This window comes from Channa argus, chromosome 6 (assembly GCF_033026475.1).
Source record: "Channa argus isolate prfri chromosome 6, Channa argus male v1.0, whole genome shotgun sequence".
NCBI lineage: Eukaryota > Metazoa > Chordata > Actinopteri > Anabantiformes > Channidae > Channa > Channa argus.
Window position 1 is genome coordinate 18,974,653 of NC_090202.1, and position 17,848 is coordinate 18,992,500.

The following is a 17,848-nucleotide window of genomic DNA, read 5'->3' on the forward strand; positions in this document are numbered from 1 at the left end:
AGTGTGTCATGCTAATGTGTTTTGAATCATTTTTTTGACAATCGCATGGCACAGACAAACAAACTAATCCAGGCTGCAGGCTGAAACTAACCTACAGTGAGTAGGGAAGATTCAGCCTTAAACTTTGTGTCTGTATTGAAAGAGTGGAAAATATGATTAAATTAGAAAATGAAATGATCCTCTAAAGTCAAGTATTACCCACGGATATATCTATCAATTGTAAACACAGCTGTAAACAAACTCCACAGTTTATGATGGTAATTGGCACATTTGCTTTATTTTGAAAACAGACATTGAAACCATTTTTATTTTTTCATAGTTTTTTTTTCTCACAAGTTTGAACTCCTTGATAAGGTGGAAACTCGACATTGCACTCACTGGAACATAGGAAACGTTTTTTTTTTTTTTTCATTTGCTCATTTGTTTGATTTTTATTTTTACTTTTTGTAACATCAGTGCAAGATTAATTTTCCAATTCATATAAACTGTCATAACAACACCAAAGACATCAAAAAGAAGCCGCCACACCTCTTAAGTTTTTGTGACTGCGAAAAAGTTCCTCTCAGAGGGAGAGTTCCCATCATGCATCTGGTTCGATGGTTCATGCTACTGTTCGCACATTTGGTTGGCAGAACACAAATCTTTTTTAAGAGCCAGTTACATCAATACTATAGTTTATTACATGATCATGTCATTTAAATGGCAACAGGTCCTGTAGTGTAAATGTGAGTAAACAGAGAGTTTGTAAAAGGGTTGTAAACCAAGCTTGATTGACTCAAGCAGAATAGAGAGAGAGAGTAATAGTCTTTTTCTGTGTGTGTTACTTTTGGATTCAAGATAAAGCTGCCCAACTGGAAGTATTACACATTTAATTATACATTCTATTTCCCCTAAATGTGTCATTAGATTACCTATTTGTTGTGTTCTCACTACACTTATACTGTGTTGAAAACGTGAGCTGCATTTTGAAGGCAGCTTCCTTTGTGCGTGCATTTGCAGAACAAGTTTTATTTGCAAAATGTGTTTAAAGAAGGTTCATTGCAATGCAAATTAAATAAAGTGCATTAGCAATGCATTTCAAATGTGTAACTATCCAGTTGGGAGCGTCCATTCCACGGATGTTTCACTTACATTAAATAGTAATACCAAATTAAACCTCCACCATTCATCAGTATCATCAACAACGTCAACATCATTATTACCACTGCTTCCTGATATTACTAGCTTGAGCCAAAAAACTCCACGCTGGAAACTCCCCCAACATGAGAAAATCATTGCCACACAAAAAATGACAAACAAATAGAAACGGAGTGCCTTCACATTGGGAAGGCAAAGAGCAACCTTTTTAGATTTTTGTTTTTGTGTTATTCTTCATACTCTTATTTCTGCTTTCTTTAGGTTAGACTTTGCCTTAGTCATCCTTGGACTCGGTGGCTTCTGCAGTGGCATCTGCCGGGGTGGCCTCCTCTGCTTTAGACTCCTCTGCAGCATCTGAGTGAATGGAGTGAATGGGGGAAAAGGGTGGAAACAGGAAACAAGCAAAGCGAGAGGAGGAAAATTAGATATTAGGGCAGAAAGAGGAGGATACAATATATAAAAGGTGGGTTGGAGAAAGCAGAGAGGGGGAAAAATATGCAGTACATGGAAAAGAGGTTTGACATTTAAATATATTTAAATATATCCTATAAGGAGCTAAGATACTGCGACCACCTGCAGGAGCCAGTGTTAGTATAAGGTAACATTTAAAAATCATTCATTCGGGAAAACACACACTCAGGAAAGATGTCAACTCTACTGAAACTGATTCAGAAGATGCAACCTAATGTCTGAAGTCCCACACTGGCTCTGTAAATAATAAAGAAAGAGAGTGCTCCTAATGCAACCCTGAAGCATTTGAACTGACATCACAAAGCTAAAAGCAGCATCTCAGCCTGTCACATCTGATACTGTGTGATGCCCACAGTGTACTGCACTGTGATAACATCAGGTGGTGGCTTACTAAGAGGCAAATATTTTTGAATGATTACTAAACAGGTTTGTTAAGTAACATTGCCCTGTGTTTCTCTGTATTATTCTATTCTGCATTTTTAAATAATGTGTTGTGTGCTATTGTGCCGCTAAGAGATTGGTTTTATATCTATTGTCCATAAAAAGAACAGCTCTAATTATCATTGTTTCTGATCAAATGCCCTGAGAGCGATGATGTCATACCTCAGTGATCTCATACTCCTTTAATAGAAAGAGGAGCCATCTAAGAATGACATCATTGTTTCGGAGCTTGGGGTGATGCATGGCATGCACATGGGTGTGTATATGTGTGTATCTGTGAGAGTGTGTGAGAGGGCGAGGCAGAGAGAAAGATGGAGAAGTGGGGCAATCATGTCTGTGTTAGTCCCTGTAATGTGTGAGTGTGTGTGACTCAAGACGGCATGAGTCATAGCAGGTCTTCCAGGTAAGAGGTAATTAGCTTGTTAGCTAGTCTGACATACTTGACAATATCCTCCTCTGCAGTCACTAGCTGAGTGACAGTTTTAGGCTATATACAGTGTAAAAGCCTATATTTTTTGTTTTTTGACACCAGTGCCACCTCAGTTCATCGTGATATCACTCACTGAGATGTGGGTCCAGCATTTGCAAATAAGAATTGGTGATTGGGAAAACAAAGTTCCCACTCTTATGAAGTGACTACAGAAAAGTTACCCACATAACTTTTCTCTAATCAGTCTTAATGAAAGCATTAATCATAGTTTTGTGGAAATTAAACAGAAACCGAGCTGACGTGTGTGGAAGCTGGTATCAGTCATAACCGGATCTAAATTTTGTATACACACAATTTTTCCATCAACCATCTGCATTTGGAATTCGATTTATATCATAACACATTTATTCCCAGTTTCAAGTTTCTCAGTACAATGAGCCACATGTGGAGTTCCACAAGGCTCTGTTTTAGGTCCCATACTTAAGTCACTACATAAGTTTTTGTATGTTTTCACTAGGGGCTATCATTCCCGAACACAGTTGCTGAGGTTCCTAGTGACATACGCTCCAAAATCTATTGACCAATGGAGAAGATGCTTTTCTGTAGTGCTGGACACTAATGTGGAATCCTTTGTCACATAAAACATATATATTTCTACAGAAATACTCGTTGCAAGTGTTGCATGTATTTTGTTTGTGTGTGAGCAGTTTTTATATTTTACCTGTCATTTGCTCTTTTTACTTTCGAGAGCACGTTCTTGCAGTAGTGAAGTTCGGTGTCATGCTAGGCCAGTACAACTTAGTTAGGTGTAACTAAGAGGAGCCAGAACCACAGATTTGGTGGAGAATGTGGTTCAGCTTAATAAATTATTCAGTCAGATCAGAGTACTGTGCCAGGGGTCCTTATGCATTCAGCTCGGGTCTGTGAACTGACAAACCTTAACCAAGTGATTAGTTATAAATATTCATTTGATTTCTGAGTCAGTTAAGTTGGTAAAGCAGCGAGTGGTTAATTAGCAGTTTTTTTGTTTTTTGTTTGTAGTGTTTGTGACAGACATTCCCAGTGCAGATAATGACTAGTAGGGATCATTAATCATTCATTTAAATCGGAGCACCTGTTATCCCCACTCTTCTCCTTGCAGGCCAGCTATCCCATTGAGGTGGTAACTATGACAACATGGAGACAGCGCTATTGGTGACCTAGTTTCCATGTAGTGTGAGCATGTGTGTGTGTGTGTGTGTCTGTGTGTGTTTCCCACCTCACACCCCCACCTACTCCAGATTGAGCATGCTCCATTACCTACCTGCCTGACCCAGTCTGAGAGTCCTTGGACCAGAATCAGGTCATGTCAAGTGTATACTGTGAGAGTGAATTCTTTATTTCTTTTTAGTTACATGTTCTTCTACAATTGGCCATCAAATAGTAGTTTGCTTTAAAATTTTTCAGCCGGTGTTCAAATAGGATATAATCAAAATGTTTGAACAGCTGTGGTCTGTAATGAGAATTTCAGGAGAAAATGAGGGGACATCTATTCACCATTGTTTGTCTTTTTGTAGCAGCAAGGTTAATATGTGCTCCTGGTATAATGGAAATCACAGGAACCCATCTGAGATGCTTGTGAACTTTAATGATTCAGAAAACAACCTCTCTCTTTACAGTAATCATTCCCAAAAAAACACTAGCCCATTGTTCCACAACACCCTGGACCGGCATTGATCATTTCCAAACGTATTCCAATCTCCACGTCACCGGAAAGCTGTGTCCTGAAGTTAAACAGTGAATGGTGGAGCAGAGCCAAAGGTGTTTAAATCCTCAGGACTCGACAAGCAGTTATTTCCTGTGGTGCCTGCCAAGCCAGACTACAGGAACACTTACCTGTTCTTCTTTATACATATTTAACCGTAAGTAATTTCCTTCCCAATTGTTAATAGTGTGTGGAATTGTTTTTGTCTCTGAACCCGGTGCCCTTGCAAACGTGTGCACGGCTCGTCCAGAAAACTTTTTGGTTTATTTGGCACGCGTGTTCAGTAGGTTTTTACCTGAAACCCATAATAACGAACTAAATTAGAAGCTTTATGAGAATCTGCATACCTTGTTTTTCTTTTGTTTGGTTAGGATCCTCCTTCTCAGCTGTTGGGCTGACAGCAGCAGGCACATCGGCTTGTCTGGCCTCCTCTTTTTTCTCTTCACTCTTCTCCTCCTCTTTCTTCTCCTCAGCTGTGACTGTGGTAGGACTCTTGGCTGCTGCCACTGGGGCCTCCACCTCTTTGGGCTTCTCCTCAGCTTTCTCCTCCACCTTTGGCTCCTCTTTCTGGGAATCAGACAGCTCTGTAGCAGCCGTAGGGGAGGTAGCAGCTGGTGCTGCTGCTACAGGAGATGTTGCTGCACCTGCAGGAGAGTTAGCTGGCTTGTCTGCCACTGGGCTTTTAGCTTGGCTTGTCTCCTCCTCCTTCTTGGCCTCCTCTCCTGCAGCCTCCTCCTCCTTTGGAATTGCCTCTCCTCCTTCTGCTTTCTTTACCTCCTCTCCACCCTCTGTCGCCTCCTCTGCAGCAGCAGGACTGTCTCCCTCCTCTTCTTCCTTGCCATCTTTCATCTTTTTCCGAGTTATGTGTCCACGGAAGCTAGCCTGTATTTTGGTGGCAGCCTTGTGGGCCTTGTCCTCGGGTTTGTTGGTGGTGCCATCCTGTTCAATCTTCTGGTCCGCCTCCTCATTCTTCTCCACCTAGTAGGCAAAAAGAATACAGCAGCTCAACATGTGCAACATGTGTCTAGGCCAATTGAAAACCAGCAAGAAAATACACTGGTTGTCATAATAAAAATCTGAAAAGAATTTCTCTAATGTTGTGGTATGTAGCTTGAAAATGATCACCCTTAGAAATATCACACTTCAAATCCCACTAAAGATTGGTATAAAATCACAAGTTTCAGTCAAGAAGTCGGAAATAGACAAAAGTATATATTATATTTTCACTTAGCTGATGAACAAATGTACTTAAAATTGGAGAACTACAGAGCAGGAATAGTTAGGTTAGGGTTTCAAGACTGGTTTACAACTAAAGGTTTAGGACTGGATGAGGAATGGGGATAGGAAAAGGACAGTGCACAATGCAAAATTTAAAGTGTTTCATGATATTACCTTTGGAAACTGGATCCATAGCTGTCCATCAAATAGTGGGTTGTGCTATGAGTCATATAAATCTAATGAAAAGAAATCAAATCAAATAAAATGAATGAATGATGAGCAAACAAAACAAATCAGTACTTTCAAAATGAATAGGCAAAGAAATCAAGATAAATATTTGCTAGCCAAGGCTCAACTAATAAAAAGGCTCAAATGTGCACTGTAAATGAATGTGAATAAGCAGCATGAAGCAAACACAAATTGTCAAATAGCATGCATGCAGTGTATCACCACTTAGCCAAATGATAATGTGAGAAAGCTGCAGAACTGAATGGTTTTGAGTGTTTTTCTTTTCCTTCCAGATATTAGGCCTCATCAGATTTGACAATAGAAAAGAGAAATTTAGTGAATGTTGTGAACAATGTGGATAAAAGATGTGTGTGTGTGTGTGTGTGTAGGGGGGTGTCAATTGTTTTCACCTAATAAATTGGATACACTGGGATTTGAGGCACAGCAAATGACTGTAGTCATTTATGGCAGTTATTTAATCTAAGCAAAAGGTGGATACTGTCCTCTTGAAAAAGCAGCTGAAATTGATTTTGTTGAATAATTGAACTCAAACATAGCACCTCTCTATGGTATTCAGTGTTCCCGGTATTCTCCGCTAATGATACCTGAGCAGAAGCATGTAAGCGTTTAAAAACTGAGGCTGTGGGCTACACAAGCTTTCTTCTGCTCCATGTATGGCTGTTAGGGAATGAGCTGCTTGCTTGAGTCTTCTCTGCATTTACTGCCATACCAGCTCCCAGCCATCAAAGGTTACCTTGACAACCAGAGTGCTAACTCATCACAGCACTGTTTGCTGGTTGGTGCTATGGACGACTATATGTCACCCTGATTGGCACCTGACCCCCTCAGGGGAGCAGGCCAAGACGAACTCATAAATCCGGCAGTGCAATCAGCTAAGGAGGGGTTGTGGGTGATGTGGTAGCAGGGTGTGGTGCGAGGCCAGCGGGGGGTTATACTATGTTCGTGTATGTATCAATGAATATTGGTGACTGTTTCACCAAACGATTGCACCTTGTTTAAGATCAATGCTTTTCAGTAGCTACGCCAGTCGATTAACTGATGCCGTCCGTCTCTGTCCGTGTCGCTATTTTGGAAACGAGGTTCAATTTAGGCAGCTGGCTTTGTTAGGAATCAAAGCTAGGTGACATGATTTAAGCGCCAGAGGCCCTAAACCAACATGTCTTCTTCAGGGTCAGTGTGTCAGTGCAATATTGGAGCAGCGAGGCCAAAGTGCAGCTATGTTAGTATATAGTCACCTCCTCCACCTTTATTCACATGCAGTCCCCTGGTTCCTGCCTCGGGCGTTTCTGTAATTCTTAATATATATACAATCTTCCTGAAGCAATTTTTTGCAACTGAACATGGTTCTGTTGGCTTAAAAAAGGATAGTAGATTTTGGGGGCCCTTAAACTGCTCCTTCAATATAGTGTAATACAATAATTTATCTAAAACCTGAACTATGTTCACTGAGTTTACTTAACAAAAAAACCAGGGTTTTACTGTTAGTACAAAGAGCCAGACTTGGAGACTGTCGGCACACCCTTTCTTTTTAATAAAATGCAGGTCTCCTTTGACTTACAGGACTCTTATTATATCTGATCTCACAGGTGCTTACAATTGCCAGAATTGTGACCCAAGCACTTAACTCTAAATAGAATTACTTACTGGCTGCATACAATGAGTCAGACAGAGAGAGAGAGAGAAAAAAGAGATGGATGATGGTATTTGGGAATATGGGGTATGACATCATTACTGGAACAGAGAGGATGTCATTTACATTAGAGATCTGGGTGTGTATGAGTGCAAATGTAATAAAATACCAGCAGAGTGCCAAGTGATCTCATATTAGTGTATGAAGACAGGGATGAAAGAATACTATCATGGTTTGACCACAATTGTAGCATCATCATTTGAATTATTGATATTTGTCTGTGCATCATCCTTGAAAAGTGCTGCGCTGTGAATTTCTGACTGCTGTAGTTGGTTTCCATGAAGTACAGGATTCACTGTTGAGCTACTTTGACTTGTCAAACTTATAATAAACCTACAATTACCAGTGGTTGATGGATAGTGGCTAAAATATTTTAAATGTAGTATTATCTAAACAGAAACATTGCCTCAGTTCCTTTAAGATTTGCTTCTTAAAGACTCTTAATTGAACCCCGGTCACGTATACTCCTGCAGGCGCTATTCCGCTCTGTGTCTGTGCGGCACACATTTCCATTCATAAATACAGCAACATCTCCCAAAGGTACAACACACCACAAGGTACACACCGTTTAAGCCTTAAAACTGAAATTCCACAAACATTTAAATTCTTCCTTGGCTACTTTGCAGTGAGACAAGATATTTGCATTATCAGGTTAATCAAATAACTTACTGCAACTACCCTGCAGTGTTTCCTTTTTGAACACAGCCTTGATGGTTGCCATAGATACACCACATTAATCACTGAAAACTGTTTTTATTATCTTATCTAGCAAAAATGTGGACTGTTTGCAATATAATATTGCTTTTCTTGCATGGTTGCAAAACAGACAATTATGCAATCCTCCAGTAATTATAATAGCTTCAGTATTATGTAGTGACATTAAATGCTCACTGTAGGACACACTGACACTTCACTATATATGCAGGTGACAAATTTTGACAATCTCCCTGTTCAGAATCTAAATGAACAATAGCTCACAGGTTCATTTGTCTAAATACAGGAGTGCCGTTCACCTGAAGAAAAAAACCCTCTGTCCGTTCTGTCAGGAAAGCTAATAAATGGCCGTGCTAAAACGTGTTCGGTTCATTATCTGCCGGCTGGATGTGTCTATTACAGTTTTCCCTATCAGCTGCAGTCTGTGCTCTCTCCCTGTCTCTGTCCTTGGGTGGGCACCGGCTGTTCTGAGAACCACACCCCAGAGTCAATGGCTTTACCGACAGATCCATAACCACACACCCACACCCACACACACACACAAAGCATCCCCCAACGGTGAAACACATTAACAATCCGCTACCTTCCCACTACATAAGAGCCAGAGCAATTAGGGACTTGTTTCAGGTGGGGAGGGGGAGGAGAAACGAGGGACGATATGGTGGAGCATTTTGGTTAATGCTGGTTGAATTACTACAGAACCAGAGCTCACGCTAATGCACACGCCAGGCATGCATGTAATCATGTTGTGTTTTATTAATCTGACATATTCAAGTGAGCAACTCCCTTTTCTTTTTTCTACTGCAATAAATCTTGAAAAAAACCCGACTATAGCAAGAGAGGAGAAAATATTCAGGTGACGTTTGCATTTAAAACAGTGGAGTTACAGAATGCTGCTTTGCAGAAGCCTTTTTTTAGTCACAACGCCAACAGGTGCAGCTGCTAAAATGACTTGAAGTCTCTTTAATTATGTAATTATTGATGATTTGGGAATATTAATCTAGACATTCTAAGTAATAAAATGCATGGCTATACTCGATATAAAATGAAAAACTCCAGAATATTTGTCACATTACTTCAGTAGGCAGAGAGTTAATATTAGCCACCCTGCAGGTGGCACACATACTACCTGCAATGACACTTCTCTCTTGAAAATGCCAGCACGATTTCAGTAGCTGTCTGCTTTTTCTGCAGGAACCGTCCAGACACCAGAAACTGGCTGCTGTCTGCAACTGCTGAATATCTCCCTCTCCTTCTTTCTCTTTCTGTCGCCTTTCAATCTTTTTCTCACTGAGCAAACTGCTACCCACTCATTCTCTCATTCTGTCTCTCTTTTACACACACACACACACACACACACACACACACACACACAAACACACTCTCACACACGTACATAAAGACACAGCGAAGCACCACACCCTTTTACCCAGCTATCTCATGCAGTTGAGGAGAAGGGGCTCAGGTGGTGACTGCCACAGCCCCCACTCACCATCGCTCTCTCTCCCCGTTTCCCTCTACCATTTGACGATGAATTGATGAGCTATGTTGAAGGAGGCACTGTTCCTTTCAGAACCAGCCCAGGAAAAGATGCTCCACGCCAGCTAATAAGCAGCCATATGTCGGCGTCATTACGTCCTCTGGAGCAGTCTTTAATTGAATCACACCACAGCTCTCTGCCTGAACAAAGACTCTGCAATTGTCACTGATCTCACAGAGTCCATGGATGATGATGGGGAGTGGGCCTTTGAAGAGGGGTAAGTGGAATGTGAGAGGAGTTGGAAAGAGGGAGCTGCAAATATGGGTCGGGGCTGAGGATATGGCTGAGGCCAGACTCAGGGCGAAAGCCAACGAGTCCATGGGGATTGGTCTTCATTTTAAAGTTTTGTCTAGGGGCAGGTATGCTCTTAGGAAAAGTACAACGGCTGAAGTGGGGGTGGAGTCAAAGAAGAGCACAGATGGGAGGGATTTGGTTTTCTGGTTCATTAATTATGTCTACCTGGTAAACGTGGAAAAAAATGGACCTGGACTTCAGAACATGACTTTTTTCTTTCCATAAATGCTAAGCAGAGGATGTGCACCTTGAAATGTGGTTGAATCTGTGGTTGACTTTTGCTCTAAAGCCGCATAAAAACTAAATATAAAAATAGAGGGTAAGGCTTCAGAGATTTAAATGAAGGGCTAGTTGCCACTCCCATAGAGAAGATGTTGCAAAAGCACTTAACACTCCACAAATGCAGGACCCACAGCAGTGCTGCTAAGTTTTTAAGGGGAAGACCATGCTCTTTGCTAATTCATCCATGAAGACCACAGAGTCTGTCTGGATTAATTTATGCCTCTGCTCTTCAAAGGCAGGAGCAGGAGGATAAGTGCATGAGGCTGGGAGGATATTTTTCCCTGTGGTGGAGACACGCAAGCTCAAGACACTGACAGCGTTCAGTGGGAAGAGCCGGTGCCTCACCCACATGGCTGCAGTGTGCAGCATGCCGGCATCTATTCCTTCATGTTTCCCACTCTCTTTGATCTGCTTTACCTTTGCGCCTGCTCACCTCTCCATACCTCGCTCTGTCACCACTATATTTCCTGCTGGTTGTAGCCACCATCCAGCTTAACTTCCTCTTTGCTTTTCTGCTTTGCTGCACGCCTGCCTCTACCTACCTTCCCCCATACCTTGCAACCTCCGCCCCGTCTGAAATTTTTTTTCACCTCTATTTTGGTTTCCACCAGGTTCTCCTCGCTCTTTACTTCTTCTTGCATCCCCCCCTGCCCCATCCTCCTCTATGTGCACCAGCCTCACTCCACCCTGCTGCTTGTTCTCTCCCTGCCTGCCTGCCTCTCTGCATCCTGCTCCTCCCGCATGTCTTGCAACTGGCAAGCCTTGCTTCCTTTCTCTCTCTGCTCTCTGCCACAGCTAATATGACTCATCCAGGCTGACATTTAAAAAGCAATCAAGTGCCATCGGAATCCAGTGTTATGAGTCTGATAAAATCAGTTTGAGATGGCAACAGGAACCCAGCTCTGATCACACACTAAATCACCATAAAAGCTACTGAAATACAAGCAGAGCACAAGAGAGTGCTTCCTTCTCCTCTACTGTCCAGACCCACCCGCTTCTGTGCAACACCTTTTTTTATTATTCTCTGCCACTGAGAATCACCATGGGTTGTTATAAACTGCCCATCACCCTTTCACACCTTTTAAATGAGTGCACACTTCATAGCACCCTCCTTTGACAGCATCCACTTATAAAGCTGGAGGGCTATGATAATCCATTTAGACTCATTTATTCCTATTGTATTCCCCCGAGGCCACTGACATGATGGTGCTGTTCATTCAATACCCCACCCTTTTTTTCCTCACAGTGGAAATTTACTTTCCTGTGTCACCCAGTTCTGCCCAGGACAACAGAAGACACTAAGACCCATGTTTAAGTTATTAATTTAGAAACCCACAGTGTGGTCTAATTACTATGAAGCATCGTTAGCGGTAGTGCTCCTGAATAAAGAAAGGAGAATTTCAACTCTAATGGCAGACATTAAACAGTAAAAACATCTATCAAGTGCCTTTCAATAATTTTTTTACACTTTTTTTCAAGTGCTTGATCAATAGAAGGGAATGCCCATCTGCCCAAGATCGAGTTACAGTCTTGTGCCTCTCTGCAAGTACAGTGTGAGGTCTGAAAGGCATTGTGGTAACATCCATTCATGCGGGATAATCACATTAACTAGGTGTGTCTGGGCTCTTACATAGACTTCTACAAAGACAAACCAGGCCCAGAGTCAAAGAAAATCACACCAGCATTTCCCCTAATCTCACCTCAAACCCCCTAATCTGACTGTTAACTAATAATCACAAAGTTCAAAGTTGAGATGTAGCATTTTGCCATAAGAGTTGAACATATTGGTAAAGCAAAGCAGAGCAGTTTACCGGTTTGGTTCTTCTTATGCAGCACAGCATAGTTGTAGTATCCTCCCTTTTTTCTTCTCTGCTTCTTTCTTCCCTTTTTTCCTCCCTTTCACTTCTTGTCTCTCACCCTCTCCCTCTCCCTCGCTCTCTCTCTCTCACTCGCTTTCGTGCACACACACTCTCTCTCTCTCGCACGCACGCGCTCGCTCACTCTTAGGCTGTATCAACAGCTAAGCTGCCCAGTGCATTTACTCATCCCAGTTTGCACACACACGCTCTTCAGTCGGTCTGCTTGGGCGCACCTCTCTCTCTCGCTCTCTCTCTCTACTCACTGCCTGACAATGACTACAAGCCCACCCTTTAAACCCCTCCCTACCCCTCCCTCTCTCCATCCATCCCCCTCCTCCTCCTCTTCTCGCTCATAGTGATAAACCCTCCACCTCTTTTAGATCAGCGCTATTCTCTTCTACATCTTCTCACCCTCCTCCTCCTCTCTTCCAGCCTGGCTACAGCAAAAGCTGCGGCCCCACCCTAAAAAGGTTGTCCCTTAATTACTGACTAGATACCTCTAATTTTTGCCCTGATGCATCTTTGCCTATTGTGTTTAATGTTTGTTTCTCTCTACAGCCCTATTACCCCTCTGTTTTATGCTCTCCCCCCTCCACACACACACAAGGATGTGTTTTTCTTTTAAAAGAAGGAGAGGATCCAAAATAATAGTCGCATTCTCTGATTGCTCAGGCTCCCTCTCAGACTCTCTGGATCTAGGATCAGTGTTATCAGTCTGTGAGCTCTGCATCCAAATTGCCACAGCAATGCCAAAAGCATGTTTTCTGGCACAGCCAGGAGCAGCTCTTGCCAGGAGAGACGTGTGAAAGAGAGCAGCATGCATCATGCGTGCACATACACACACAGACTCTCTGTGCTCTGAGGACACGTCACCCACACCACCAACCCACCCCCCCATACCCAACGCTCTCTGTTCTCATGGAAACACCAGCAGATAGACTAGAAGAGCAGAGGAGGAGGAGTGTGTATGAGAGAGTGAGAGAGATGGAGAGAGAGAAAGGGATGAAGGTAGGAGGAGGAAGCAAGGGAGCCGGGTGTGGCAGACAGGCAGGAAAGGCAAACTGCTTCTCCCTCCCCCTTTTTTTTTCTCCCTCTATGCACACATTTGCACACAGTCTGGGATAATGAGCAGCCACATCGCATGTATTATCCCCACAACTACATTTATAACCATTACTGTACAGTGAGGCAGGAAGACACCCACACTCAGTATTTGTCTTTTATAATACACACACACACACACACACACATTGAGATTGGTGTCAGATGAGTCCCCACCCCCGCTCTGACACCGGCAAGCACCAGCAGATGCTACAGACACAATGAGGATGGAGGGAGGGATGGAGAACAGGAGTAAAGACAAAGATGGAGGGACGCATGGATGGAGAGGTGAGGATGGGGAAGAGTCCTGAGGGGGTTGTCCTCTGCTATTCTTCTCTTACAGGATTATTCCACATCCAGTTCACTGTGGGGGAATTATTAACCTGCAGCACTGAGACACAGCCTTCCTGGTGGTCGCTACAGGCACACAGGGAACTCTAGCATCATCGCTTGGTTGTACTACATCATAGTCTTCAGCAAACCATATGACACAGAAGCTGAAATAATGCAGGGTTCTGCTGAGTAAACATGATCTGTCTCAGCACTGCCCTGCTTTACTTTTATAGTTATGCACATTCATACTGAACAGCTGCTACTGTCCCCAACTTGGGTCACTTCTCTGGAATAACTAGCAGGCAAGTGTTTGTCATGGGGGCTGATGTTTTTCATCCTGATTTTCCAAAGTTCTCTGACTTGTTTGAGTGTGAAGAAATGTGAGGGATTTTGATGATACTGTGAAAAGATGAGATACAAATTTTTAACATTTGCAACTTCTCAAATGTCTGTATGTGGTGGTGGTCTTTCTTTACTATTTATTAAATGTATTATATTATCCAAAAGCACCTTGAACATATCAAATTGAGCCATGATGGACATTTTTACTATTTTCTCGCCAATTATGAAGTAAATAATTGGCTAACCAAGAAAATAAGCAACAGATTAACGAATATTAAAAATAATCACCCAACTGAGTGATGTGTAATCCGTCATTAGTGGACGGACACTTTCCTAAAACACCTGTTGTTTTTCATTCACCTGTTAAGTATGGATTATTTTTTTATATCAGAACTGACTTAAATATTGTGGTCTGAGTACTGCAGTACTACAGATTGAAGAAAGGGTTTGCAGTTTAGCATTTAAAAATCAAGTGGCAAAACCCCTTTAAATCAAATCCCAACACTGGGAGCTGTATGAGAAATCATTTATTCAGGAATACACCAAGATAATCATAGCCTCCCATTACAATCTGAAATCAAACACTTAAATCCTCAAGTGCCTATGCTCAAGTTGAGGCCAGGGTGGTGGTAGCTACAGAAACTGTGTGTGTATGGTCTTTGGAAAATAATCCATGTTCATCTGTCCAGCAGATGACGGCAAACTGACCCCTGTACAAAGACATGTACACTAATCTGCGTCCTGCTATTTGATTGTCCTGATAAGCCGCTGATTCTGCTGTCCTACTGACCACAGAAATCAATAATGTCACATAACTCTGGTTCTGGCAACACTTGACTGTATGTTTTTTGTTTAATGTGATTATACTGAATTTTGTGATCACAGTATAGAACATAAAATCTCAGGAGAGGGACACCCAGTTAACAACACGTAATCCATCACAAGACTCTATGGACATCACCTGATGCCAGTTTTTTTTTCCCTTTTTTTATGCTGCTTAGGTTCTTCTTGTTAGAGTGTTAGTTGCCCTACTTCTTGTAAACTATTTAAAGAAAGCTGTAGCTACTGTATGTGTTGGATATCACGTAACTGTTTTTCATTTGAGGTGGCAAAGAACACCTTGAAGAATGTAGGCACGCTGCATAGCATTTTTTCACTGTTATTAATACAGCTCTGGTTTATCCTCATTTATTTTTAGTTCAACTAAGCATTTGTGCAGAAGACAACCCCACTTTTACATGTGAATCAATATATTTAGAGTGTTCAATACATTTTGTACATCAACAATGCAGTCTGTCCTTTCAGAATGAGTGCGATAAAGCAGCACTGTGAAAGGTCACTGTATCTGTGAAAGACAAAGAGATTCACATGCATCTAGCAATTTATCAAGGTTGCAGAGGTAACCGCAACATTTTGTCATAGTTTCTGTAATGAATCAGCTGCTCTTCATGAAGATGCTGAAGCAGTGTTATTTAGGAACTGTGTCCACATAAACAGGGCACTATGTATTACAAACAGAAAATCAAGCTTGAACGCATAAACGTTTTTATAAAATATCCACTACGGGTGATTTATTTCTCCAGAAGTGATAATACTCAGATAATGATTAAATAATGTTTTACAAAGGTTGAAAGTAACAATGTACATTAAAGTATAGACTTGAGGTACTTGCAGTTTAAAATAATTACACGAGAAAATTTTAACTGACTAATAAATAATTTTTATAGATACCTTTTATACCTTTGCCAGCTACAACATGGTGATGTTTAAACAATAATAAATCAATAATAAACATTAATAATCAATAATCCACTAACATATACTGTACATCATTACTTAATAAGCCATTTTAGAAGATTACTTGTGCTTGTTGTTGTTGTGCATTTCTACATTGTGGTGATTATACTTTTACTAGGATTGAAGATCTGTGTGCTTTTTCCACCACTGATCTTAAAGAGGTAATAAGTAATCTTTCACAAATCGACTATTTTGCTGGGCAAATAATTGCAGACACATCAAATATCTTCAGCATAGATCAATACAATAAAATACTACCAAAAGGGAGCAGCAAACTAGCTCATTAGTGGAGAGAATTAACACAATTATCTGTAGAGAACATAAAAATCCAAAACAAATACTAAAAGGGAATAACAGAAGCAAAACTCTGAGGGTCTGGTGCTCTGTAGCATCTAATTGACAATTGCAAGTATTTGAATACAGTGACAGCGTCCGATTACAATGCAGTACGATAGGAAAGTAAACAGTTATTACCTGCAGTGATCTTCACTCGGGACTGCTTCATTTGAGGCTGTTATTATGGGTAAACACCAACACCCATGGGGGAAATGTGGAAACCACCTCACATGGATATATATATATATATAATCAAAATAACATTGAAAGGCAAGTAAGAAATAAAATGCAGAGAAAAAAAGGTGGATGTGAGAAAATTAGTTTAAAAATCTGGGTCTCTGTGGCTATTTTGAATTTGTGGGAATGTTTCTGAAGTCTGGGGGAATAGTCAAGACAAATATTCCTAAAAATGACTCATGACCCCAGTATTCAAGACTACAGGACAATTGTTATATAATCTCTCTCGTCTTTAACAAATCGAATTTATTTTCTAAATTATGTGTTTATTTAAAATAGAAAGGAGTTATTTCTCCTTTTGAATAAAATAGTGTAAACTGATGGAGCACCACCACCATCACAGGTTGATGTGTTAATCTTGCAGTTCACCTTTTACAGTTTGCAAAACATGAGGTGCTCAGCAGCTAAAAAGTAAGAAGCTTCACTCTCTATAAAAAAACAATTAGGAAACACTGCCCCATATTTTTGACCTAAAGCAGCTTCTTTACACACATTTTATGTCTCAGTCTTCAAAGTGGAAAATCTAAATTCAGTTAAGAGGGAAGCTAGAAGCTCTTGCTGTGGACAAGTCTTTTGCTTATGGCAAAAAGTCCAGAATGTTCACACCTCCTACGATTTTGTAAAAAAAAAATGTGTTTGTGTGGCATATACTGTAAATTCCCCAAAGATCTTAAGGCTAATAAGATGGATTCCCTAACATCTTTACCACATAAGTGCATTGCATGCATGCATCCCTACAATGATACAAGAACATAAATGTGAAACATTCAATTAAACATTACTTTACCTTGGTAATACACACACATTGACATCACTAATCATTGGACTTCCATGGTGGCGATGGAGCCCTTCTGACATTCGCCCTGGGTTCTTATGTCAGGGAGACTTTGCCTTCATGTTCCAACTAATGTGATAATAACCAACAGCTGAAAAAGTACAAGTCTCCTAGGGCACCATCAACTTTAATGCTTTAGCGAGGCTGTAATGACAAGCCATGTTTTTTTTAGGTCTCTTTATTAGGACATAATCAGAAAATACAGGAAACATCTACACAATATTAAAAAACTCTTTTAGGGAGTCTGGAAGTTTTCTCAAGTAATCTAATGGCATATACACCAGCCTTCCTTCAGCACTTCCAAGAGTTCAGTCTTTCTCTGTCCCATACCGCCTCCATATTGAATTCTAGGCTCTTTTGAGGCCAGTCAATGACTGGATAGTTACATTGCATTAGCAGTCTGCTTCAGATCATTGTGACGCTGGAAACTTTAACTCTTCCCAATCAGACGCTTTCAAAAGAAATATATGTAGTCATCATAGCACTGCTAAAGCAAATGTAATGGTGGCCTAAGACTTCTGCACATTATTGTTTTTTTTTTTTCCTGTCTGACATGAGTAAGCTGTTGCCATGGTAGTCCAGATGAAGCAGGAATGATAATTGTTTCACTATAGCAGTATGTAAATTATTAAAGCCTAGAGGGCATGAAAGAGCTAAATGAAAAACAGAAAAAACTGAGACTGAATGAGGACTTATCTTTTTCATTGTCTGCTTTTTATTAGGTCTTTTCATGACTGAAGTCTCACAGCTGCATAGATGAGATGATACCGCCACAATTTGTGACTGAAGCTGTGAAAC

General features: G+C 41.0%; 1 protein-coding gene across 1 annotated transcript; it reads right to left on the reverse strand.

Annotated features, from left to right (window-relative positions):
• Nucleotides 1–257: 257 nt before the first annotated feature.
• Nucleotides 258–12,332, reverse strand: gap43 (growth associated protein 43). Its single transcript, XM_067507390.1, has 3 exons — nt 12,022–12,332; nt 4,571–5,201; nt 258–1,491 (listed from the first exon to the last, which is right to left on the reverse strand). Exons 1-3 carry the CDS (start codon nt 12,049–12,051, stop codon nt 1,412–1,414), a joined length of 741 nt encoding a protein of 246 aa, XP_067363491.1. The 5' UTR covers nt 12,052–12,332; the 3' UTR covers nt 258–1,411.
• Nucleotides 12,333–17,848: the final 5,516 nt, after the last annotated feature.

What these genes read in the sequence shown, in the direction of transcription:
- gap43 (XM_067507390.1), bottom strand. Translation starts at nt 12,051, where the DNA reads ATGCTGTGCTGCATAAGAAGAACCAAACCG. An exon ending in GCATAAGAAGAACCAAACCG is followed by an intron (nt 5,202 to 12,021) that starts GTAAACTGCTCT and finishes TTTGCCTACTAG; the next exon opens with GTGGAGAAGAATGAGGAGGC. An exon ending in CCAAACAAAAGAAAAACAAG is followed by an intron (nt 1,492 to 4,570) that starts GTATGCAGATTC and finishes CCATTCACTCAG; the next exon opens with ATGCTGCAGAGGAGTCTAAA.